The sequence below is a fragment of the Biomphalaria glabrata genome, chromosome 13, assembly GCF_947242115.1.
Source record: "Biomphalaria glabrata chromosome 13, xgBioGlab47.1, whole genome shotgun sequence".
NCBI classification, from domain to species: Eukaryota; Metazoa; Mollusca; class Gastropoda; family Planorbidae; genus Biomphalaria; species Biomphalaria glabrata.
This window is the reverse complement of record NC_074723.1, coordinates 13,729,979-13,757,122: the sequence shown is the minus strand read 5'-3', so window position 1 is coordinate 13,757,122 and position 27,144 is coordinate 13,729,979. Positions and strand designations below refer to the sequence as shown.

The 27,144-nt window shown below is 34.6% G+C and overlaps 2 protein-coding genes across 3 annotated transcripts in view; one reads left to right on the top strand and one right to left on the bottom strand.

Annotated features, from left to right (window-relative positions):
- Positions 1–7,272, top strand: part of LOC106053361 (forkhead-associated domain-containing protein 1-like) — a 44,431-nt gene extending 37,159 nt beyond the window's left edge. For both annotated transcript variants that reach the window (XM_056007378.1, XM_056007379.1), the window contains 8 exons: positions 313–451; positions 1,076–1,305; positions 1,734–1,954; positions 2,154–2,205; positions 2,434–2,547; positions 4,224–4,301; positions 4,487–4,615; positions 6,612–7,272. In XM_056007378.1, coding sequence (XP_055863353.1) covers positions 313–451; positions 1,076–1,305; positions 1,734–1,954; positions 2,154–2,205; positions 2,434–2,547; positions 4,224–4,301; positions 4,487–4,615; positions 6,612–6,623 — 975 coding nt within the window. In that variant the 3' untranslated portion in view covers positions 6,624–7,272. The remainder of the gene's footprint in view (positions 1–312; positions 452–1,075; positions 1,306–1,733; positions 1,955–2,153; positions 2,206–2,433; positions 2,548–4,223; positions 4,302–4,486; positions 4,616–6,611) is intronic.
- Positions 7,273–13,924: 6,652 nt separating this feature from the next.
- Positions 13,925–27,144, bottom strand: part of LOC106053363 (transmembrane protein 26-like) — a 226,343-nt gene continuing 213,123 nt past the window's right edge. The window contains exons 4-6 of the mRNA XM_056008257.1: positions 19,112–19,274; positions 16,437–16,646; positions 13,925–15,661 (exon numbers count right to left, since the gene is read on the bottom strand). Coding sequence (XP_055864232.1) covers positions 15,020–15,661; positions 16,437–16,646; positions 19,112–19,274 — 1,015 coding nt within the window. The 3' untranslated portion in view covers positions 13,925–15,019. The remainder of the gene's footprint in view (positions 15,662–16,436; positions 16,647–19,111; positions 19,275–27,144) is intronic.

Below are 27,144 nucleotides of genomic sequence, written 5' to 3'. Positions count from 1 at the left end.
CTTTCTGTTGTTTAATCATATGTAATAGCACTACCTCTTGTTGTAAAAATCTAAAATGTTCATAAAGATTTAGCTAAATTGTCATGTGCATTGTTACCTTTTTATTGCTAACCTAAGATCTTGAGCTAATATTTATTTCATACCATTACAATTAAGTTTTGTTTACATTTTATTTTAGACAGTTATGTAAGTAGTAACAATATGGAACAAGACATTTATTCAAATATCTTTTATATAAACTAATGCTTTGGAATAATAACCTTGTATTGTATGAAGTTAAAACTTAGAAACAAAAACATTCTGTAATTGCAGGGACGTATAACAACTGAACTGACCAGCCTAGGGGCTCAATGCAGGGGTGAGAGACATGAGCAAATCATAAATAGACAAAGAGATGCTTTAGCTGAGCTGAGATCAAAGGTCAAGTTATTGGAACAGTCAAAACCAACATGTAAGACATTTGTTTTAAAAAAAAAACTGAGTACACTTTTTAGATTTTTAAAATTTACATCAGCAATTTTTAATGATGGTTTTCTTCTGCATTCTCACTATTATGTTGGTTCAGATGACTTGTCAAATATCTGAGATGAACTGCACAGTAGCTTCCCAGATCAGGCAGCTCTCCAATATAGTTTTTCTTTGACAGGAGTGTACCAGTGACTTGTTCGAGCCTCTTGATGGCTTCTCTACAGAGAATAATTTTTCAAGGACATGGTCGGAATTCTCCAGTGACACTTTACAAGTGCAACTTTGACTGGTCCCAATTTTCAGCTTCTGGAACATATCTAGTCTCATTCTGTTGTGTCCAGTTTCGATGTGAAAAACAAGTTGGTCATGTTGGGATAGTTTACAAAAGGCATCATCTTTCTTGTAATTTGAATGAGAGCTTGTCTGTTTTTGGTTTATGCTACTCACATTTAGTTTCTTCATTTCTTCCAGATAGTGTTCATGGTTTGCATTGAGCTGTTGAGGTTTTCTTTTCATTGTTTAGCGTTCATTTGTGATATGTGAAATCATAGATAGAGTTAACTTAACCATTTCTGTGTTTGTAAAACTGAATTTGATACATCTGCAGTACCCACACAAGACCAGGCACTTCATCAAGTTCTTATGTTGAAAAAGGAACTAGCAGAGATGAGAGTCAATCAAGCTTATGCAGAGGATAAAATTATCCAGAGCTCCACCTCATTAGACAGGGAGATAGGAAAAGCTCGAGGAATGATTGGGCCTGGCAACTTTGAGGCTGAAATGGAGAAGAGTGCCCATAAAGAGACTCTAGATGCTCTGGACTGTAGTGAAGCAACGGTAAGAGTGTTAAGTTCAAAGTTTTTAGATATATAAGTTACTTGAAATTCTTCAGTCCTGTTACATTAGCTTTTAATTTTAATAGATTTTTTGAATTCTTTTGTTTCTTTTAATATTTTTTTTTATTCAACATTTTGTCTCAATATTAGTTTATAGTTTGATAAAACTGTTACATTTGTTGTTTTTTATTTCATAAATATACAAAGTGCATTTAAATATCAACAATTTCTAACTATTTGTTTACATTTTATTCAGTTACTTTTTTTTTGTTCATTCTGTATATTGTTGCATTTTTTGTTTAACATCAATTTGTAAATTTTTTTTTCTTATAATATATATTTCTTTTAAGAAAAATCCACATATTGCTAACTTTAATCAAAACAATATGTGTAACTCTTCAATATAATTTAGTCTTGTGTACATTTCAGTTTATGACTTTATTGAGGTCTATGGCCAGTTCTTTGGATGTGGATGAATTAGAAGGTATGCGACCTATGGCCCATGCACCTAGGGATGAGAGAGAGTTCCTTATGGCAGCCAGAGAGAGAACAGCACAGCTTCTAGCCAACAGAATTTTGATGTTGAAGGAGCGAATAGCCAGGAAGGATGAACTTTTGAAGGGATACGAATTAGATTTGGCCAAACTTAGGTACTGGCTCATTATATCAGATGGTCACCTCCAGTTTTAAAAATATTCAGTTTGTCTTTTTTTTAAAATTGTTCTACATTATAATAAATATTGTATATTTAATGATTATTTTAATGATTTCAAAAAGTAATTTTTTTCTTTATCAACTCACCTTTCTATAACTATGAAGCAAATAAATGCTCTCTTTTATTTGTTTCAGGCAATCACAAGAATTAACCGAGAGACAGTCCAAGCAAGTTGAAAGCTTAGCGGTTAGTTTAATTTGGTGTTGCTCTTTTGTAGTGAAATCTTAAAACTTTTGAAAATCCTTGTATTGTTTACAAAATATGTTTCATTTCAAATGATGAAAAAAATGTTGTCAAATATTATTGTACAAAAAATAATGTAAAGTGAAATAATTAATAATTGTTTGTACAGTACTTTTAATAGAAATTAGGTATTCTAAACCTCCCCAAAAAATATTCATTTTTGTATTGTAGAATGACATTAGAAGCAGAAGTGAAGAATCTGAATATTTACGTGAATCTCTAAGCAGGACAAGAGATAGATTGAATCAAGAGAAAAGGTTAAACTCTGCCATTAAACAAAGAAAGGTAAATTTTTGTTCTGACCAGTATCATAAATTTTATGTCTTCCTTGTTATAGTAAATTGACATTCACTCTTGTATCCCTTGAGTAACTTTAATATATAAATGTCTTAGTATTAATTAGGAAAAAGATTGAGTGATTGTTGGATCGATGGGGTAACACACAAGATTTGTTGACCGTCTTTCTCCATTCCTTATGTTGTCTTCCCATCACTTTCTCTGTCTGCCTCTTCTTCTTTTTTCTCGTACTGTTCCCTGAAGGAAGGTATTTGTAAGCAATAGAGACCTTTTAATATGGCCATAGAATTTTAGTTTTTTTCTTTTTTTACAATAGTTTCCAGGTCATTGTGGGGTCCAATCGCTGTAGTAACCCTGTCTCTAATCTCTTTGTAATGCAGTCTTTAAATCTGATACCAAGGATCCTTCGGTAGCCTCTCCATATAGGCTAGTGTGTTTATGAAATGTATGTATGTTGAGAAATAGTTTGTAGCTCCAATGGGTTGGGTCAATAGATAAGAAACTTTTAGGGTAAATGATGAAATACAAAAGGACGTGAGGCTGAAAGTTCAGGTTTGAATTTTTACAGTTGAATTTTGTTTTACATTGTGTAGCAAGTTGTAAAAAGTTGTTCTTAAGAATTTTAAAATCGATTGTATATGTGTCTAATTTGAAGTGATTGTATATGTGTCTAATTTGAAGTGATTGTATATGTGTCTAATTTGAAGTGATTGTATATGTGTCTAATTTGAAGTGATTGTATATGTGTCTAATTTGAAGTGATTGTATATGTGTCTAATTTGAAGTGATTGTATATGTGTCTAATTTGAAGTGATTGTATATGTGTCTAATTTGAAGTGATTGTATATGTGTATAATTTGAAGTGATTGTATATGTGTCTAATTTGAAGTGATTGTATATTTGTCTAATTTGAAGTGATTGTATATGTGTCTAATTTGAAGTGATTGTATATGTGTCTAATTTGAAGTGATTGTATATGTGTCTAATTTGAAGTGATTGTATATGTGTCTAATTTGAAGTGATTGTATAGGTGTCTAATTTGAAGTGATTGTATATGTGTCTAATTTGAAGTGATTGTATATTTGTGTGATTTGAAGTGATTGTGTATCTGTTTAATTTGAAGTGATTGTATATTTGTCTAATTTGAAATTATATTTGTTAAAAGGAGTTTTTACTATTGTTAGAAATTAGTATTAAAATATTTTCCAAATTCTAATTATGCTTAAGTTATCAGCTACTTGTGTGTATATTCGTATCACTCTAACCAGAAATCTTTAATTCTGTTCCTCTTAGGAAATAAAAGGTCGTTGTATCATTATTAAGGGCTTTAAATTGATTCCAATGTAGATTTTTAAAACATATTTGTTAAATGTAAGCTACATAAAAGTTAAAGTCTGACATTTGATTAACAAAGTTTAATTTTGGTCAGAAACTTGATGTCTATCAATCGGAAAGAAATGTTTAGTCTTACCTCCCCTGACAAATAGTTGAGAGTACTATTGTGTCCAATTGCTTTGTTCCATTCATTTTGTAATCTTAAGCCAAAACACTTCATACGCTGTCTTCCCATTTTTTTTTTTAGCCTCAAACTTGTCAGTAAGAAGAGAATTGCACCATTTTAATACCCTCAATGTCTGTTACATTTTCTTTATATTTCTTCCCAGACATTCCATTTAGAGAATGAGAGAGCACATCTTCAAAACCATACCAGAGGTCACCATTGTCCCATTCAAGATCCTAAGGTAAAATCACTATTTTTATTAAAACTAATATCATATGCCATGATCATTAAATATTTTAGTTGAGTTTGAGATCAACTAGTCAGTGCAATGCTTGTTTTAGTTTACAGTTTAGTATTGAAAACAGAGACTTTTAAAATAAAATATTGTCCTATTAAAACTTACCATTTTAAATTAATGTTTTAAAGAGTGTAGTAAAAGCAAGACAACAGAAAGATTTGATGAAACGTAAAAACTATGAGATAAGAGTGTTGAAGGAGAATTTATGTGAAACAGAAAAAGAATTGTTTGAAAGAGAAAAGAAAATTTTATCCATGGTGAGTTTCATACATTTAAATCATTATTTCCATTTTTAAATTATACAATTCCAAAAATATCTGACATTTTTTAGAAAATATCACCAGTAGTTTGTAGTAACACAATGAGCTTTGGTTTAATAACTAGAGATCATGTAAACATTGGTTTTAGCTGTTGGTGTTGAAGAAAGAATGCATTTTGAATAATGTCAGCAGGGCATGTGATTAAAACAATGATTATTGTCAAATGCTTATATTTTTTACTTAATATTCACTCCATTTTTTAAAGTTTCCTAATTTAACTGAATTGACCACATTTTAGGAAACTAATATTCAAAAGGTGTTAATAGCTTTAATTTTTAAAATCTATAATTACAATAAACCATAACTTTTAAAGAGGATAATTCAAATTTTCAGACTGAAAATAAATTCTTCACAACACTGCAGTTAGAAAAAACAATGTTATTGATCATAAAAATGGCATTTCAACTACTTAGGTCCCTGTGTAGAATGCTTCACCAACAATTTTGCTCTTTTCCCATTGACATTCTTCTCAGTCAAATTGAAATGGAATACCTTGTACCTACATAGTTAGAGAGGATTACTTTATACAATATTGTTTCTAGTTTCATGCAAGCATGGAATCAATGCACTAGAACAAATCCAACAAATTATCAACAGATGAGACATCATTAAAAACATTTTAATGCCAGATTGTTTGCTCCCTCTTATGATATTGGTTTTTGAAAGTTTTCTGTAACCTTTACAAGCTATTATAATCTCAGATGAAAGAAAGACTCATAAAATAAGGCGTTTTTGAAACAACTCATAGTTTAAATTTGGAAAGTATACAAAACATAAGGAATAGCAGAATTTTCAGAAATGTATTAGTTAAAAACAATGTTGGTCTTTCTCTACTGCCCTGCCTGCTGTTCCATTTATTTATAAGTGTATGAATTTATTTCTATTTTTGTAAAAAAAATAAATAGCTTCTGTTAAAGGCTTTTGTGTACTCTTTTAATTTTTGATTTTCCTCTTCTTCTACTAAGGTCCTACTGTAGAATGTATAATGCTTATATTTACCACTTAATACTATGAATATTTTTCTTATACTGAAAGAGAAAGACAAAAAGATGATCAATGTCATCATGATAGATGGTTTGTTTTTTTGTTACTAGTTTTCCAGATAGCAGTAGAGTGATCAAATTGCATATAATTATATAGGACTGCTATGTGGCTTAAGATTACTGAGAAATAAGGCCAGGTTGACATGTACATAGCTGTTCTTGCCTGATAAGATCTTCCAATTGATTTTGTTAAGAACTATGTGATTGATAACTCAATAGTAAATATAAACAGGAATGAAAGCTATCAATTATTCATGCATATGACCAATCCAAATCTGTTTGAGAATTTTGTTGACTTTATAGCCTGATCATAACAGTTTCACTAGTCACTGGTTCATAAGCTACTCTGATTCAGCACAACTCAGATTATTTTTTAAGATTTTATTATTTAATAGGGAACTCTATAACATATGTGAATACAATAATTTAGAAAACTACTAACCAATCCTGCTCTAAATGAGCAAATAAAGTACACACAAAGACAAATCCATCACACCCCTAGGTTGAAAAAACTTTTTTTTTAACTTGAAAAATAACATCATTAAAATAAAGGTATTGATATGAAGCATTCAACAGAGCCACGTAAATAAATAGGTACTGTGTAAAATGTTGAAAACTACTAATAGCAAAATGCAATTTGAAAGGAAGTTGTGCATATGGAATCACATTAGATAGTCATAAACTGTCTAGCTTAGAACAGTTACTAGAACCTGGGCATGTAGCACTGCACCATAAGCCTGGGAACCTCATATACCTTTTAATTAACTTGGAAATGAAGCAACATCTCTTGATGCTGGAAGCCTACTGGTGGCTTATTGTCACTTATTGAGATATTATAATCGACACATCTTATCTTTTAGCTAAATTCTTTTTTGTATGTTTCTTTTCAGGCTGTTGAATAATGAGATAAGCTTCATAATGACATGTCTGATACCACATCAAGATATCAAATATTCTTTATGTTTTGCTAGCTATATAAAACTTAGAACATTTTATGTGTTTTTAATGACATTCAATGTAGTAGCTAGTTACATTTCAAAATTATTTTTTGTATATGAACTATAAAGATTTTTTTGTAAACATATGACATGTTATGATTATTATGTATCCATGATACATCAGTTATTTAGTAAACAGAATGATATTTTCACACTTGCCAAAGTATTTCCAATGTTATCAGACCATATGTTGCAGAATTCTATTTCAAATGAGATGCTCTATAAAAGAGTTATCTGGGTTGATCACTTCAGCTCTTCACAATTTCAATAATAAGATTTAGTGTTTCTGTTAAAAAAAATGGACTTATTACTACCACTACATTCCATTAAGTCTCTTTAAAAGATAAAACTATAGGAGCAAAATAACATTGATAATAAGTGCAAACTAAGCTACAAATAGGTTTAAAAATTTTTTAGTTAAAGGATTTTGGCATTAGTGAAAAGGATTAATTTATTGTGTGTTTGAGCAAATATTTGTGTTTGGGTATGAAAGTAGAGTAGTACATGTTTTGTTAATGCTTGATATGAAAGTACACTTGTACATGTTTTGTTAATGCTTGATATGAAAGTACACTTGTACATGTTTTGTTAGTGCTTGATATGAAAGTACACTTGTACATGTTTTGTTAGTGCTTGATATGAAAGTACACTTGTACATGTTTTGTTAGTGTTTGACTGTGTTGTTGTAATACTTAATGATCTCATGCTTTACAGTACTTTGTGATATATGGTAGATGTAGAAAACAACTTGTTTTTCAATTTGTATTCATTGATTTCTGGGAGAAAATAATTACATTTATTTCTTCTTTTAATTCATAAATTTAAACTTTAAGCATACATATTATCTCTCTTTATAGTACAAGTTTTATCTGTTATTTTGCAGTCACCAAATGTACAACTTTATTGTTTTTGCTACCATTATACAAATTCTGCCTTTTGAGAAATTTTTGTTATACAAACTGTGAAGTTTTTAAGTGCAGCACTGATACATGTTGTTTTTTTTTCCTGTGCACAATTTGGCTATGTGTTCATGGTACTGTTTTTATTTCCTGCCTAGACGTAACGTCTGTGATAAAGAAACAAATCATCTTGCTTTGATTCTGATTTCCAAGTGATCCAAACCATAAAGCTTTAACTATATTTACAGTACATTCCATTTCAATTCATTATTAGAATTTAATTATTTCATCCTTCTTACTATAAAATATCAATTCTTCTATAGGCCTATTTAATTTATTGACATATTTGTTGTATTCAATTATATAAGTTGTACAGCCTTATATAGGTAACTTATAATCAACATTGACAATTTATATACAATAGATAGCTCTTGCAGTCTATAGGTATAAAATAAATGTTCAAAAGTTCATGATAATTCCACATAAAATATTTCTGTCTAGTCTTATTTTGCAGATTTTTTTTCTTTCATTTCAAAGTGATTCTGTCATTAAATGGACTGCAAAATTCTAAGTATTATAAATTATCACATCTATTTGGATGCTGAATTAAATTGTTATTCAGTAAAATTGAATTAACAATATTAGAATCTATGTTAATCACTTTGAAAATATATATGCATATATATCATATTAGTTTTATAAATGAATGTTTTTCAATGTTGGTGGATTTATTATCTTTTAGACACGCACAGCCAAATTGTATAAATTAACACTGTTTAGGTATATAATAAAATTATCATTACTATAATGGAGTTCTTTTTATAAGACTTTCTTTTATGTTCAGTTATCATGTCTATAATAAACATTTACAGACAATTATTCCACATATGAAAAGAATGTTTGTCATTTATCTCTTATCTATATTCTACAAAATCCAAAAATTAGAGTGAAGGACCAAACAAACTGGACAGCATCAATGTCTTCCCCCACAAAGAGCTATCTCCAATCTTCCAAATATGAACAAGACCCACACCTTTACTTTTTCACCCTAACAGAATAAGCACCATACACCTACCCCTGTGTAGATACTGTGCCTACTCTTTATACAAAACTAAACAGTCATTCCCTCTTTAAACGCCCCCATTAAATTCAAATGAGGCAAATCCAGTTGCTACAACAATCCACCACAGCCTGCAGAAGACTTACAGCTCAGTAATCCGTTTACTTTTTTTATGTTAAATGAGAAAAAATATGTGGATTTTCAAAAGATTAGCTTAGAAAATTATATATGTAATGTTGTTTTTTTTAGTCAGAAATGTAGACTATTCTTTAGTTGCTTTATTGCAAATGAAATATTTATTCACAAAAACATTACACAAAAGAAAAGTTATAAATAGTTTTCTGTGTGTAAGGGAAGTAAATATTACATGTAACAATGTATTGACACACATGAAAAGTAATCTTTGCCAACTGAATACAAAAGATTTGAGATATAATTTTAACTATAAATGCGTAACAGTTGATCTTCGTATCGAATCTTCTGTATCACTGCTAGTTAGTTTCCTATTTGTTTTTAAATAAGTTCATAGAGTGAAAGTCCAATACTTTCTCCATAATGAATTGTGCCACGGAGAAGCTTAGACAAATTTAATTCAGCAGGGCTAAAAAGTGCATACAGGTCATCAAATATTATTTTACAAAATCACATAGCTTAGCATCACTTCCTTTTAGTAGTACACCGGATATAGTTCTTCCGCCACGTATGAAATTCTCCATAAAACTTGTGAAACATTTCAAATCATCATGAATTGCCACATTTAGCAGCAAAATGACACTAAACAAAACTTTGAGCAGCTAATTGGGAAATTCTAGCCAACACTAAAGTGAATATAGAGACAACGAAATATTTGTTTTATTAAATCACAGATTATTCTCTAATCTAAAATTTGACTTTTTCATAAGGACATGGAGTTGTAACATTTGTAGTGGTCTAAGAATGTACATTTTACGTCCGAAACCCGAAGCGTGACTGTTTCGCGAATTGGCCGATGCATATGACCAATCGCCTATATACCTGAAATTAAATGAGTTTATACCACTTTAGCCGGCCACTTTCCGAAGTGCCAGGAATTCCCTGGCAAATATGCGATGTGCAGATGCAAGACTGTCTGGTAGCCGATACAGCTGTAGATTCCTGTGTAATGGAGGCTGGCTTCGCTGTGACTATACTTTTCCTTTTGTCCTCTGGTTTTTAAGAGAAAGTGTTTCTCTCCACCTTTCTCTTTGACTTCTTTCAATCATTCTGACAGCGGGTTCATTGTATTATTCCTCGGTTCGTCAGACGTTGTTTTAGCGCATCCGCTTTGGAGATGTGATTAATTAAAGGGGTTATCTTTGAACAGTTAAGCCCCATAAACCATTTGTACGTACTGGATATGCTAGTTAAATCTACCGCGGCCACTCATTATGGCTGTGTTCAGTAGCCTAATATCTAGCAGCCAGAGTTTCGTATTTCAAGTTTACATGAAAACAAATGGGGAATGAAAATCGTTTCATTATCAATCAAACAATAGCATTAACAAACTAGTCAACACTTAACTCTCAACCGCCATAAACACAGGCACTTAGTTCCATGACACGCAGTACAAACGCATCCTTATTTTTCATTCGTACGTTTTCCGTATAGGCCTAATCGGTACGTGACGTTTTGGCGCCGCCGTTTTGGCGACGGGACGTTTTGGCGCGAGCCGTTTTTTCGACGGGACGTTTTGGCGCGAGATATTATTTGACGATTATTTAATAAGCACGTAGCTTTTATAACAATGTTAATTTCACTCTACCATAATATTATATGTATAGTATGAATTCTAACACCGTTCAGCGAATTGTTTTGCTTTTTTTTAATTATAAAGGTTTTGCTTATTTCATGAATATAGGCCTATAATAAGTCAGATTCCTGAATGGTAATGACATGCTATATGTGAGTTCTGCTAATCGCACTGGATGACATTTTTTGGATTTCTTTCCAAAAGATTTTTGTTTATTTCACATTAGTGTAATATGGTACATGAATTATATTTTTACTTATTATTAGCAAGTATTTGCTATGTATAGCTGGAGATACCATACAGTCATTAAATAAACCAATGTTAATGTCAACAAATAATTGCATCAATTTTTAGTCTATCATCGATTCATTTTGTTTTTGATTTTTGTTTTTTATTTTAAAGTAATATCTTAAAAAACTTTTCTGAAAATAAAAGTGTGCCTCTTAATAAACACACATACACAAGCCAAAATGTTTATTAAAGAAAATGATGTGAAAAACAAACACACATTTACATTTAGTACGTGAAAAATATGTCTTAACACAAACACTCATGCAAAACATAGATATGAATAATTCTTTTAAAAGAAATAATACAATAAACGTACATAATGTATTTAGCGCCAAAACGTCCCGTCGCCAAAACGGCTCGCTCCAAAACGACCTTCGCGCCAAAACGGCGGGGCCAAAATGGCGTCGCCAAAACGGTGGCGCCAAAACGTCCTGCTTCGGGCCTAATGTTAATCAATTGAACACAGGTTTACATTTTACTTTCGTTTAACTTAATAAGCATTAAATACACCATGATAAACATTCATATAGACTTGATTTATATAACGTAAATGGCATCGGTAGTAAAAAATAAAGTTTATCATGAGTATTACATTAACATTGTTATCGAGATTTCAGCTCTTCCCACAAGTCTGACGTGACAATTTATTGTTTGGACAACATCGGCACTGGGATACGTCCTAACATTTACATATCTGGGAGCAAGAGATAATCCCAACAGGCTGGAAAGTGTGCTAGTGAAACTGAAAAACAAAGAGATCTATCTCAATGCGGTAACTGGCGTAAAATCATACTTTTTAAAATTTCTGACTCGCGTATTCCTGGATAGGGTAAAAGAAGCAACAGACAAAAACTACAAAAAGAACAGGCAGAATTCATGCACAGATCACTTAGCCTCACTCCTCATTTTAAGAGAGCCATTCACAGTATGGCAATCCACCATCTTTGTAATCTTCGAAAAGGCGTTTGACAGTGTGGACAGAGAAGTCATATACAAGTTGCCAAATACTCCACAATGGAAAGCGAACGAACTCATTTACAGTGAAGGCTTGATTCTTTCCCCATCAATCTTCTTATTGGTAAAGGACTGGACAATAAGAAGGTCAACATCTGAGAACATAGGCATTCAGTGGACTTCAACAAAACAACTCGAAGATATAGATTTCTCTAATAATAGCTTCATATTTTTTCTTTACAAAAACTACCACAGGTTAAGAGAAAACTAGATTACAAATTACTAAAAAGAAAACTGACTGGGTTGATAACGATAAATAACAACCAAGAAAAACCAATTCAGCTTCAAGGAGAAAACCTAGCAGAAACCGAGAACTTTACCTTGCATGCATCATAAACAAAGAGGGGGGGGGGGAGTAGACGGAGAGGTAACAAATCTGATCAACAAAGTTAGGTATACTTCTGGAGGTCAAAAACACAAAATAAAATTTGTATCTTCAAGAATAATCACTTCTTTATGTGTCGCAGAGTCTTGGAGAGTAACAAACAAGCTCCAGACATTCTCTAACACATTTTTGCGACCCATAATGGTTGTTAGATGGCCAAACACAATCTCCAGCTACAGCACTGGCGGATCCAGGGGGGGGGGCGATGCCCACTCGGCCGACCCCCCTGGGGGCGGACGAATTATAGTATAGAATTCACACAATTTGTATGCGAATTTATTACTTATGTTAATAATATATACTAATTATTTATATTTCAACAAATTTTTAGATTATTTCGCCCCCCACCCTTCTAGTATTTTGGCCGATTTGGTAGGTTCGGGAGGGGGCGATGGCATCAGTCCGCCCCCCCCCCCCAACCATAAACTTTCGAGTGGGGGGGCGGTCCTATTTATTTGTAGAAATCACAGTTTGCTAACAGAATCAATTAAATATCTATATGATTAAAACTTGTTATTGGTATTTTAACCATATATAATTTCGTTCACCTGTTGGCCGATTGGAATGGGAAGAGAAAATACCTCCACCGCCCTTCCCATTTAAACCCTTTGAGTGGGGGGGGCGGTCCTACCTTTATGGAGAAATCATAGTATGTGAACAAAATTAGTCGAATATCTATATAATATAAACAGGCGGAAGTGCGATACATGCAATCCCCTTCCCCCCATCGGACAAATCAATACTTTTTCTTTTTGTATTATAGTAAGAAATTACAAAATTTAAAAAATCTGTCACTAATATAATTTATATATGCTATAAAGTAAATTCTTATATCGAGTCGCCCAACCCCTATTCTTCAATGCAAAATGCAATCAATAGCAGAAATTATAAAAAGGAGCGAGAATTAATAGTTTTCATTTTACCGCCCTTGCCCTTTCCAGACAGAGTTTGTGTAATTTCACATGAATTTATCATAACTATTTTAAGAAAGACTTTGCTTTGGAAAAGTTATAATTTAAACGAAATTTTTCAATATAACAGTCACGGTTGAGATGAGTTCAAAAGCCAGATAATGTTTTCCTAGTCGACTTTTTCCAACCTTTACTCTATCTCATATTTTTCTAGTTAAATAAATTTAGGACTATAACTCACAATGTATGCTAGAATTTTATTGAATATTATTAATCGAATATTTGTTTTTTCGACGGCGATCCTCAAAACCTTAATCTAAATATGTGGGGTATCTAATCTTTTCAAAGAACAAATCGGTTTTATTTGCAATGTATTAAGGGACTATAAATTCATATTAGAATATTTTTCTCATTATTCAAAAGGCACTTTATAATAGAATGAATAATGAGCTGTAGGGCACAAGAATGCGTTATTGCAGTGAAGAATGCCAGAAAACGCTTTTAGCGTCGAGGCTTCGCCCCGAACCTCACTGATGAATAATAAGCTGTAGATGTCAGGAGAATGCGTTTCTGCAGTGAGAAATGTAAGAAAACGCTTTTGGCGTCGGGGCTTCGCCCCGAACCCCACTGATAAATAATGAGCTGTAGATGTCAGAAGAATGTGTTTCTGCAGAGAAAAATGCAAGAAAACGCTTTTTGGGCGTCGGGGCTTCGCCCCGAACCCCACTGAAAAAGCTTACAGCGCGCTCCCAGACCCCCAAGCTTGCAAGAGAAAGACTGTTTTTTTTTTTTGCCGAAGATTGAGAAACAGTCTTATTTTATTCTCATATATCGAATATATATATATATATATATATATATATATATATATATATATATATGCTTTACGCACGATTATGCATAGGGTTAGGGTTTACTGGGCGTTAGGGTTAGTGTTTGGAAAAAAATCGCCCCCCCACTCCAAAGTTCTGGATCCGCCAGTGAGCTACAGTCTGTGGGAAACCACCCAGCCAACACAAATAGACCAAGAAAACAAAAGACACAAATTGGGCTGGATTGACCATGCAATGGGAAGAACAAGGGATTTAGAATGGAACCTATAGAGGAAGAAAGTCTTGGAGACCAAAGCAACTATGGAGATCAATAAAACGAGTAGCAAAGATGGCAGGATGAACATGGACCCAACTGAGGGGAATAGTCAAGAACAGAGTCCGACGGCGAAGTATTGTTGCGGCCCTATGCTCTACCGGAAGTCGAACGAACTAAATAAGTCGTCTTTATATTAACTCAATTGTGACCATTACTGGGGGGGGGGGATTATTATTTTCAAAGTTCTCTATTTATATGTCAATGTGCATTATTTTTTTTTGATGATGTATTAAATAGAAATTAAAGTAGATATTGATTCTATCACCAGACAAATAGCTTCATCCTCGCGTGAGACGTGATAAACATGTGATAAATCATATGTCCAAACTATGTCCACATTACCAATGTTAAGTTTGTAAGTCTGGGACTTGAATAGAATGTACTTCACTTTCAATGCTTATTACGCTTTGTATTTTCAGAAGTAAATGGCTTTAAAAAATATTTATTACAATAAAAATATTATTCATATTAAATCCAACAGAATTACTGACTTCGGTATTCTAGGGGAGTACCTCAGTATTCTAGGGGAGTACCTCAGTATTCTAGGGGAGTACCTCAGTATTCTAGGGGAGTACCTCAGTATTCTAGGGGAGTACATCAAGGTAAATTGCATACAAACGAACCAATGTCTATACCACGAGCGATAAGGTTATCGCAAGTTACTTGCGTTCAACATCAACTTATGAAGACATTGGATAGCCCAGTAAACGTTTGCAGCCAAACAGCTAACAAAACGCGAGTTGCGCTTCGTGCTCAGGTCCTTGGAAAAAAAGTTTCACTTTGCTACACAAGTTTGCTAGTCAACATACTGAAGAGTTACAGGTCAAACTGGCGAGTGTAAATCATCCATCGTTCTCATGACGTTGTAGTTGTTATTTTTCTTGGTCGACGCCGTAGCCCTAACGTCGTAAATGTTATTGCAAGAACCAAAAGGTTTGCTTACGGTCCTGGAGGACTTATTGCTGGCCCTTGTGCTGCAGGTGCTCAGCGTGTTGCTGGTACTGAGGGAGATGCTGTCCATGGTGCGTCCTTTCGGGTTACGCCTGGTGCTGTTCTCGAAGATGGCCGGGGAGGAACAGTAGCGGGGCAGCATGTATGCGGCCACCTCTTCGCTTTCGGCTGCCCGCTTCCTCTCGATGTGGACCACCACCAGGCGATACATCAGCAGGATGATGACGATGGTATTCTTGCAGGTGAAGAACATATTGGTGTAGCTGACCACGTAATACTTGAAGATAAGCAGCATCCTAAGCACCAGGAAGGGAAGATCTTGCAGGAAGATGGAGATCATGATCCCGTAGAGCTCCGAGTCACAGCAACCGTCAACGCCAGCCGCGTGGTTTGACGGGACGAGCCCCGTATGGTCCCTCCTGACCCTGGAGGCGGTCAGTACCAAAGAGAACTGGATTAAGCTCAGTGACCAAATGCCCAATATAACGATACACAGAAGTTTGTTGAATCTGACCTGCAAAGTATAATATAAGAAGAAAAATAACGAGAGCTTAAAGTTATCAAGAATAACATTTCAACAAAATTATCCATAGAGTTTGAGCTATTACATAAACTTAGAGGCGGACGGACGGACAGACAGACCACACAAAACTAATAGCGGCTTTTTTTTCCTTTCGGGGGCCGCTAACAAATAACACTACATTCAACTTTGACAATGATCTTCTAGTGATTAGTACTAAAATTCTTGTCAAGTCGAGTTTCTTTTCTTTAACCAAAGTTAAATTTGTTGGCTAATGCTTCGTACATGAACTGCTGCCTTTAATCATCACCAATGCCTCTACAAGTAAGTAAAGTTCCCTTTTCAGATCTTGTGGTCTATAGGGCAGATAATGTAAAGGTCATCTGATTCTGTGGCCTACAGTTTACGAGAGTGTCATGTGGCCAGCACAACGACCAACCGCCTTTACTTTTCCCCAACTAATGTCAGAGCTGGGTGGACTCAGAGGCGCCCAAAAATCCCGAAATTAAAAATCCCATTCTTCACCAGGATTCGAACCCAGGACCTCCGGTTCAGAAGCCAAGTGCTTTACCACTCAGCCATCTCGCCTCCCTCTACAAGTACCTCTAAGATAATTAAGAGTTTGGTAGCCAAGAGGATAACAAGTCTTCAATAAGGTCACTGCCGCTAGAATTGGAACTTTGTGAGAGAAGTGAGACATTGCCTAGGATCACAATGATGTCTAGAGAACAATGAAAACACACACACACAGACATACACAATCACTGACCGCTTCCTCTTTGAAAGCTTCAAAGAACTCGACAATGTCCGCAGCAGTGCCGATGTAGACGAGCAGTAGCTGGGAAAGCTGGTCATGGGTCAGTTTACCCTTAGGCAGGAACCAGCGTCCCAGAATAAGTATCAGCAGCAGCAACTGCTCCAGTGTTCGTATCCACTCGTCAGACGTCAGGCTGATAGGGATCTCAATGACCAGATCATACTGAGGAAAAATAATACAACAATGAACTAAACGTTTATGATAAAAGACAACAATGAACTAAATGTTTACGATAAAAGACAACAATGAACTAAATGTTTATGATAAAAGACAACATTTTAAAACGAAAAGAAAACAATTTTAAAATTTAATAAAATAAATGTTTACAAAGGCACATGGAATGCGTTGGACGAAATTATTTTCTTTTTCGAAGTAACGACTGTAAGTCTGTAATATATAAGATAAGATAAGATAAGATAAGATAAGATAAGATAAGAAAGAGAATTTAATTTGTTATAGCATGTCAAACCCTGGCATCAACTTAGTAAAGGATCAATTGAGACAACAGTAAGTAAAGAAAGAGAATTTGTTTTCATTCTTAACATTTTAACATTTTTAGTTTTAGTATGAAAAGATCTCGTTTGGCTTGTTTGAAAAGATCTTGTTTGGCTTGTTTGAAAAGATTTTGTTTGGCTTGTTTGAAAAGATCTTGTTTGGCTTGTTTGAAAAGATCTTGTTTGGCTTGTTTGAAAAGATCTTGTTTGGCTTGTTTGAAAAGATCTTGTTTGGCTTGTTTGAAAAGATCTTGTTTGGCTTGTTTGAAAAGATCTTGTTTGGCTTGTTTGAAAAGATCTTGTTTGGCTTGTTTGAAAAGATCTTGTTTGGCTTGTTTGAAAAGATTTTGTTTGGCTTGTTTGAAAAGATTTTGTTTGGCTTGTTTGAAAAGATCTTGTTTGGCTTGTTTGAAAAGATCTTGTTTGGCTTGTTTGAAAAGATTTTGTTAGGCTTGTTTGAAAAGATCTTGTTTGGCTTGTTTGAAAAAATCTTGTTTGGCTTGTTTGAAAAGATTTTGTTTGGCTTGTTTGAAAAGATTTTGTCTGGTGGTGGCACAGATGGGGGTAGTGGTGTGAGTGTAGTCAGCCGACGAAAATCGCCCCAGGCCAGCGCTAGACGAGCGGTCAACCGTGACGAGTTATGACGGTCAGCCGAGACGAGTGTCAACACGGCGGTTCGGGAAGGATCAACGGCGGTCCGGGAAGGATCGCCGTCGTGAACAGAGCTCAGGAGCGTCATTAGAGTTGTAGTCATCTGACCACCTAGAAACGTCGAGCGGCGTTCTGTCCGGTTCGAGAAGGCCAGTAGGGACCCTATATAAGAGCGGAGGTGTCGCAGTCAAGACGGTCGAGAAAAGGGGCTCAATACAGCAAGGTTCAGAAAGCGGGTTCACGACAGGAGTTCAAAACACGGTCGACTACAGCACAGTTCAACGGTGTGGTTCTGTACGGAGCATTACGACGGTTCAGCGCGGAGTATGTCAAGTACAGTTGAGACGAACGGCGTCTTGATCTTGGTCTGTGATCGAGTCCGACACAACGAGCCCAAGTGTGTGAAGTCAGTCCCGAAATGTTGAACCCAGTGCAAGCCCCGAACGAGACGGAGAGGCCAGTGCAAGAGTTGATACGGCGGAACGGTGTTATCGGAGAGATATTTGTTATCGCAGAGCTATTTGTACTGTTCTACGTGCTGCCAATTGTACAGTATTGGCTGTTATTTATGGACATTTAACCTATACGTTATTTTGGAGCCCTGATTTGTCAAGTTCTTTAAGTTGGTGGTGTATGGTGCAGTTTGCAGAGAGCCTGGATAGTGAGATTCGTAACAGTATTAATGTAACACACATTTCCTCATGGATAATAAAGATTATTATTATTTTTAATTTACTTTCAATAATCATTGAATTAGACAAGGAAAGAAAACATAACAAGGTAAACGATAGAAAAGAAAAAAATGTTATAAATATTGAGACATCAATCAAATATTTATTTCACCAGACAACCATCAGTGCTAGTTTCTTAAGTTATTCCTTCAAACCCGACTATGGGCTATGGACTATGGACTAAGCTGATATATTATCAATACTGGGGATTTTTAATAAATATTTAATATATCAACAAGTTACTCAAAACGATTTTATTTCACGTGTAATACAATTATCATAATGATCTAATTTTGATATTCTACACAAATATTTCCTTTTTTTTTAATGAATAATAAATGATCACGAATCCTGGCACTCAATTTTTTATCAGCTACATCTGTCTTCATCGTAGCATAGAGCTTGTTGCCAGGAATAAATTCAGCTCTAACTAACTCACCCTTATCTAACATAACACCCTCGGAGTGACAGGAACGCAAAATGTCTCTGATAAAAAAAAAAACCCGTGTTACGGATATTGTTTAATGTGCATATGTTCACTCTTTCTTAAGCCTATGAACTTTGAAAAACGTATGTTCCATTTGTAAAACTAAGCAAATTAACGCACTAGCTTTTGTTACGTATGGATTCACCCATAATAATTTGTGACAGCAATTAATTGTATTAATAAAACAACTACGAATTTAAAAAAAAAAGAAATTGCAAGGAAAAAACAACAAAACAACTTTTCGATCAGCACAATTGAACTTACTCCTATAATATCTCCTAAATTGGCAGACAGTGCTTCGGTTTGGTTCCTGGGTTCCTCTACTGTAGAGTTCCCTTTGTTCAATCTCTTCTCTAGTTCGTAGAGCTCAAGAAACCAAATGGTGGGAACTATACACATTAGGTAGATGAAGACACTTGGACAGAACCTGGGGAGAGAAACATTGTTTTAAAGTTGGTTCTAATATCGGGCATTAATATCTAGCTGTGAAATGTGGATGTTGTATTAGCATTAGACATTCGTGACCTGCACCGTTTGAAGTCTGACTATCACTGGTAGACAACATTTAAAGTTGATACATTAAACCAGGGCCGGATTTAAGTGTGTGAAGCCCGTAGCAAGATTTTTGTTGAGACCCCTACATTCTTTCGAAAGCTTTAATAAAGATCTACTAATGACTAAAAATAGTTATATCTAAAAGCATGCTATATTTTTGAAGAAGGAAATATGGTACTTTTTTACTTTAATCTCACTTTTAAAAAAAATATCTTTTTTCATATTTTAGTTTAAAAAAAAAAGAAGTATATTTTTGAGTTTGTGGAGGGTAAGGCCCTTGGTAGACGCACTGCCGTAAATCCGAAGCTGTACCGGTATTTAGATATTCCGAGCATGCTTCAACTACAAGCGGACACTTCTTCATCACGTGACACTGTTGCCACCCGGCGTAAGATTTAAAGTGTTACCATTGAAAATGAGAAAAAAATACTTTAAAGTTTCTGAGCCGTCGAAATTACTATTTCTTTTTCTCTTTCTTGTGGAGTCCCCGGGCTGTAGCCCCATCTGCCCTGCCTTAAATCCGTCCATGCATTAACATTAAAATACTCCAATGGGTTTGTAGTAAATGGCTACTGCAATCCATTCGCCGAAATGAGTAATTCTGTTTAAAGTAAACGAAATAAATCATTATAGGTCTCTCGATCTACATAGTCTAAGACTGAAGAGTGACCTATTAGCTACATTCTGATAGTCTAAGACTGAAGAGTGACCTATTAGCTACATTCTGATAGTCTAAGACTAAAGAGTGACCTATTAGCTACATTCTGATAGTTTAAGACTAAGGAGTGACCTATTAGCTACATTCTGATAGTCTTAGACTGAAGAGTGACCTATTAGCTACATTCTGATAGTCTTAGACTGAAGAGTGACCTATTAGCTACATTCTGATAGTCTTAGACTGAAGAGTGACCTATTAGCTACATTCTGATAGTCTTAGACTGAAGAGTGACCTATTAGCTACATTCTGATAGTCTAAGACTGAAGAGTGACCTATTAGCTACATTCTGATAGTCTTAGACTGAAGAGTTAACTACATTCTCAATTCTTCGACAGCTGTTCGAATTCCTATAGCCCATAAAAGGTTTATGTTGGAACTGAGCAAATGACTCTGTAAACTAAATTTATGTAGGAACTAACTAATCAACTGACACAGTAAACTAAATTTATGTAGGAACTAACTAATCAACTGACACAGTAAACTAAATTTATGTAGGAACTAACTAATCAACTGACACAGTAAACTAAATTTATGTAGGAACTAACTAATCAACTGACACAGTAAACTAAATTTATGTAGGAACTAACTAATCAACTGACACAGTAAACTAAATTTATGTAGAAACTAACTAATCAACTGACACAGTAAACTAAATTTCCAACGTTTTTGTCGTGGTGACATCAATTTGAGTGCGTTAATAACGCGTGGCCTAGTACAATATATATGTATAAAGAATATAAATATTCATAAAGACAAGAGACTTATGAGTTAAATGCTGGCAACATCAATGTAGAAAGGCATGACGGCCAAAATACATACAGAAAGTTGTGTGATGATCGCATTTCTATTATCTACTTTATCTGGCGTAATCATTTCGAACCCCTGACTCCTTACAGGTATGAGGTAGGCTAATTATCAGATGAACTTAACCACACAGTAACATCTAAATATTTACTTTTCTTTAGAAGTTTAGAATATATATATATATATGAGTATAAAGTAAATCGAGTTAGCGACATGGGCGTACATATCTTGTTCTTGAATAAAAGTTTTTATTTTTGCATACTATAAAATCTACTTAACGTTTCTAATGTTGAATAGCCTATGCAAGTTTTCATCTATCAATACTCATAATTGACTTGTTTCAAATGATATAGGCCTATATAAAAAGAAAAGAATAAACTGGCCAATATAAAATTGCCTTGTCGCCAATATAGCGATATTGTCCTACGCTCTACCAATGTCTAGTGATCAATGTCTAGTGTTTTATTTCATTGATTTCCTTATCACAATGTAGCAGACGATCGCTAATAGTGTTTTCCTTTCTCCGTATCATTTTCTTTCTCTTGAGTTCATTTTCCCTCCTACTTTTGTATGCGACCAGTTCAATTTCCGTTCTCAATGGTAGCAATTACTGGAACATGAAGAGCAATGTGTTACTTCCCTCCTTTTTTTTGGCTCTTCTTTCTTTCCTTCCGGGCAGCCTCACTCTGAGGCAATCAATCACGTTTGATCATTCACGTCTACGATCACTGACAGACTTTCTCCCTTCGCGCCCTTTTTGTTCCGCATGCAACGGTAACTGTGCACAATAGCAAGACAGTCTATCACGAGTAGTTGTTCTTCCTTTAAAGACTATGGCGTGTGGCCAGCTATAGCCTCCTCCCTCATGTTTATAGATAGGTTGAAGTAAAACTTTTGCAATAGCGGAAACTGAAATTGAGGCGGGAAAAACGAACACAAAAATGCCATTTAGTAAATGAGCAATATGGGTGCTTCTTTATAATACTCCTGGTTGCAGAATCACGAAACTCTATGAGCTAGCGATATTTTCTTCTTCTCTTATTCAATAGGAGTTCTAAGAATCAGATCTAGATCTAGATTTACTTAAAATCAAGAAAAAGAAAAGCTGCCTGGTCATGTGGTTGCACTCTGGAATGGCTTCTCGATGGTCCTGGGTTCAAACACCCACCACCCTGTCGTCCCCCGTCGTCATGTGATGATCTACAAATGTAAAGGAACACCTGAAATGTAAAACTATAAAACAAACAAACACAAACAACTTTATTTGGTCACGTGGATTGATTGGTACTGACAGCGTAGTAAAGTTTAGGGCTGTGCTAATGCTGACCTTTTCCGAAAATGATAACTTTATAACCACACGTTTGAATTAAATAAGAAATTAGCTTTAACTGTCAGTAGTGTTATCTAGACCCGCCTCCTTAGCCAGGGTCACGTGATTACTCGCCAGAGCCCGCCCATTTCTTCCACAATAGTCCCCACAAACAATTCTTTATTTCGGATCAACAAAGAAACACAAAGAAATGCCCTAATTTAAACTGCATCTCTTACTAACAATACATCAAGAAGTAACAGAGGCGCCCCAAGGAAACGCTTTAAAGACCATCTTAGACGCCAGCTTGCCTTAATGACATAGAAGAGAGCACCTGGTTGCATGCGGCTTCACTTACAAAGGCCGCGGGATACACATTTGAGACCAAAAGAAAATCTTAATCGACCACAGGGGACAATGATTATGTTTTCTCTGGATGTGGCAAAATATGTAGGTCACAGCTGGGGCTGCGTAGCCAAGGAAAGTACCACATCCCTCATTAATCTTCGGACTCGAAGACAAGTCTTATTATTATTATCTGTAGGTATCAAATCATGCTAGACTGGTATCTGGTCGCTGATATGCAATGGCACCGATTCGGAAGTTCGTGGTTCAAGTCTTCTCCGGAGCTTATCTGTACTTCGCCATGTTTTCTAAATCTAACCTAAATAATTCATCCTTTTCACAACTGGAATGGGCTGCCTGAATCAGCCTGAAAAACCAACGACTTGGCAGAGTTTAAGCCATTGGTTAACATGCATGACTAGATTGACCTAGGGACACGCGTAGGACGTAATCATTTTTTAGCGGCCCCCGTAAGGGGAAAAAGCCGCTATTAGGTTTGTGCAAAATGTCCGTCTGTCCGTCTGTCCGTCTGTCACACTCAGATCTCGAAAACTAGAAGAGATATGAAAAATATTATTTCATCATTAAATCCGGCTTGAAAAGTTTAGGTGCAACGGCTACTTTTGGTTTTCTAAAAGCAAACCGTTTAATTTATAAAATTAATTATGCAAGCGATTTTTTCATAAAAATACACCAATTCTAAAACAATTACGTAAATGTAAGGGAGGCAATGTTACAATATGCTAACAAAGATGGACAATTTTTGTGTATTTTCAGTATCACTAAGTCAAATATATTTTTAAAATGTACAGGAAATGTTTACAACAAATACAAATAATAGTTAAAGACGTTTTTTCTGGTCAACTAGCTGCTAAAATTAAAAGAAAACATTTCTTTTTGTTTATAAAGGCTAATAATGCACTTTGTATGTAAATATCACGCACATTTTTTTAAATGGACTTTTATGCAGCGATTTTCGTGCAGTAGCGTAACGTCGCAACATGATCAGGTGCTAAACCAATTCCTTAAACTTTTTTTAAAAATCAGATTTTATTTATTTTTTGTTTAGTGCCCCCATCCGAATAAAAGAAGATTATTTTTGTGCGTTTTGTCTGTTGGTCGGTCTGTCCGTCACGATTAGATTTAAAAAACTAGAACTCTAAAAGCTATTGAAAATCTGATTTACCCTTTAATGTTCCTCCCATAACATCTCAATAGTTTTAAGTATCTAAAATTGAATGTTCCGGATTTTTTTTGTGCAAAACTAATCAACGCCAACAAATGTTTGTTTGCTCTTCTAACTTATATTACATTCAATTTCCATGCTTTAACGTTGCAAAAACACATTATCAATAATATGTTGTTCCGTTTTTTATGTAAATAGCATACTAATGCTAAATCATAATCTCTATACTGACTTATATAAGGCTTTTAAAAAAAGTAATTTACTAGAATTGATTACTGAAAATTACTTTTTAGACATTTAATTTTCTTGTAAAACATAACATAGAAGTTTTGTAATCGATAAAGAAAGTTCCGGATTTTGTTTCTTACAAATCGTCGCCAGAAATTTCCGAATTTATTTAAAAATCTACTAACGCCAAATAATTGTTTGAACTCCCTCTTCTAATTAATAAACAAATAATCTTCTCATTTACGAAATAATGTTTTTACGGATTTTTATGAAAAATATTTTAACTCACTACTCTCTTTCAGTACATTTAACTTTCTACCTAAAACATTAAAAAATCTAATTATCGTTAATATTATGTTCCGATTTTTAAGGAAAACAGAATCCAAACACCAAAGTAAGGTATGAAAATCTCTCCACGTGGCTGTAGTACATCTAATTTTTATACGAGACCATCCAAAAAATTTAATTAACGGTATTACATTTATCTGAAATTCTCTTTTTCTTTTACTATTTATACAAACATCCGGAACAATCTATTATATAAACTTTTCAATTGTGTTCATACCTAAAAATTATTGCGATGTTTTGAAACGTAAAATAAAGGTTAATCAATTTTTAATAACTTTTAGTTGTTTTTTTTATATCAAGATAACGGACAGACCGACTGACAGACAAAACGCAAAAACAATGTGGCTTTGATCCTTTTTAAATAATATCTATTAGAACTCAGTGCACCAATGTCTATGAACCCTCGTTAAATATCTCGTGTAAATAAAGACATTTTTTTTTATGGTACCGGTACTAGCCTATTGTGAGGTAATGGAATTTTTTTTCTTTGACGTCATATGAATGGACTCTTTAAATGTAATGTTAAAAGAACGCACTCGGTGCACCAATGTCTATTAACCCTCGAAAAAATTGCTTGTATTAATGAAAACATATTTTAGTCTAACTAAGCCGTGTGACGTAGTGTTTTTTTTTTCCTTTGACGTCACATGGAATGAATTCTTTAAATGAAATGCTAAAAGAACGCACTCGGTGCACTAATGTCTATGAACACTCGAGAAATGGCTCGTGTTGATAAAGGTGATTTTTAGTCTAGCTAGGCCTTGTGACGTAGTGTTTTTTTTCCTTTGACGTCATATGGAATGAATTCTTTAAATGAAATACTAAAAGAACGCACTCGGTGCACCAATGTCTATGAACACTCGATAAAAGGCTCTTATAGATGAAGGCGATTTTTAGTCTAGCTAGGCCGTGTGACGTAGTGTTTTTTTTTCCCTCTGACGTTATATGGAATTAATTCTTCAAATGAAATGAAAAAAGAACTCGGTATAGTAATCCTATACTCTTAAGCGAGCAATTCTTGTATGTATGTATGTATGTATGTATTTATATTTATATATATATATATAAATTTTATTTTGAAAACGGCTCTAACGATTTTCTTTAAAAGTTCATGGTATGTGCATAATAGTGAGAAAAAAATTCTCAACTCATTGGCCACATCGGGAAAACTCGAGGTCGACCGTTATATCGGTTTGAAAATGCCTCATTATCGAAAAATTAGTTTTGGCTAGAATGTTTTATGAATGAAAATTTTCCATGACGTAAACGGGAAAAACGCTGCTTACGTCACTAGGCTTACCGCAGTACACTAAAATATTTCTTTGCAAACAATAACGAGTTCTAAAGAATCAATAGACCTAATGAAACATTTGCGCACCATCTTAATGTAGATTGATTTATTATAGAACTATGAAAGAAAAGTAATGAAATTAAATGTGCCGATATATGATTAGTTATTGTGTTTTAAGTGCTTAATAAGTTGTTTACACTTTAATTGTGTAGAGCGGTGTAGATACCTTTTACTTTGTTGTTTATTTTGCTGGTGACCTCCAGCTGTCTCGTTCTGAGGTTGCATGCAACCATGTGCTCTCTTCTATGTCAGCTAAGTCAAGTTTGCGCCATAAGCTGGTCTTTTAAGGGTTTCGGTGTTACGTCAACCACTTTTTAGCTCACCAAAAAAAACACTGCCTTTGGCATGCGTTCGTCTAAGATTCGTCTCCCATATAGGATACTGCTCTGTCCAGCGTAACTGTCGGACTTAAAGAATTCCCTCTATACAAAGGCCGCGGATACACATTTGAGACCAAAAGAAAATTTGCTGCCGAGGACAGACGCAGACGCTAAAAGAAAATCTTAATCGAGCATCGCGGACAATGGTTATGCTTGCCCTGGATGTGGCAAGATATGTAGGTCACAGCTGCAATCCTCATTAATTTTCGGACTCTAAGACAAGCCTTATTATTATTATTATTTTGCTGGTGAATTATTACCATGTGTTCATGCTTCAGTGTCTACCTCTCCTGTACCAAAACAAAGGAACTGGTCATAACACAGCTTCTCTACGCCTTACTTGCTCACACTAAACATGATATCCATCTAGCGGTCAACGAGTTTGAGTACACTGCAGCCTCTTTTGATTTAACTATAAACCTCGGTAAAAAGCTTGGAGTTAGGGCCAGGAGAGATCTGAATGGATGGATGTGTAAAAACAGGCCATAGTACCACAAGGATGGATGGATGGCAAAAGCCGGTATGAACTTCCTATAGTCCGACTGTCAGGCTGGGCAGGGCACGTATCCCGTATGGGTAACGAGCATATTGTTTGGCGTAACAGAGGTGCCCCACGGAAACGTTTCTTTAGAAAACTAATGCCATGATTTAAGTCTAATAAGAAAAAATGCGCCATTTTGCTTTGTCACTAAGTGCATGTTTTACCCTATAACGTAGAGAAGTTACATTGCAAAGACTTTCTTCCAAGCCAATAATAGTAAGCCTACAATAGTTTTACGCAAAAGATAGATTGTAAAACTATAAGACGGACGTGAGCTGTAGTTTGTCTAGACTGTAGGAGGACTTAAAAGACTTTAAATTTAATCGACATGTACAATTAGGCCTACAATTAGAACTAACAGAACACTAAAACAACTCTTCAGATTAGTAGTCTTTATCCGATCGTTCATTTTCGTAATTACAAGAATATTCCCAAAATGACTTCGGGTATATAACCTTCCGAAATTATTTAACAGAGCGAGGTTCGGCCACCTGGTACAAAAATATTCTCAAAATGACTTCGGGTATATATC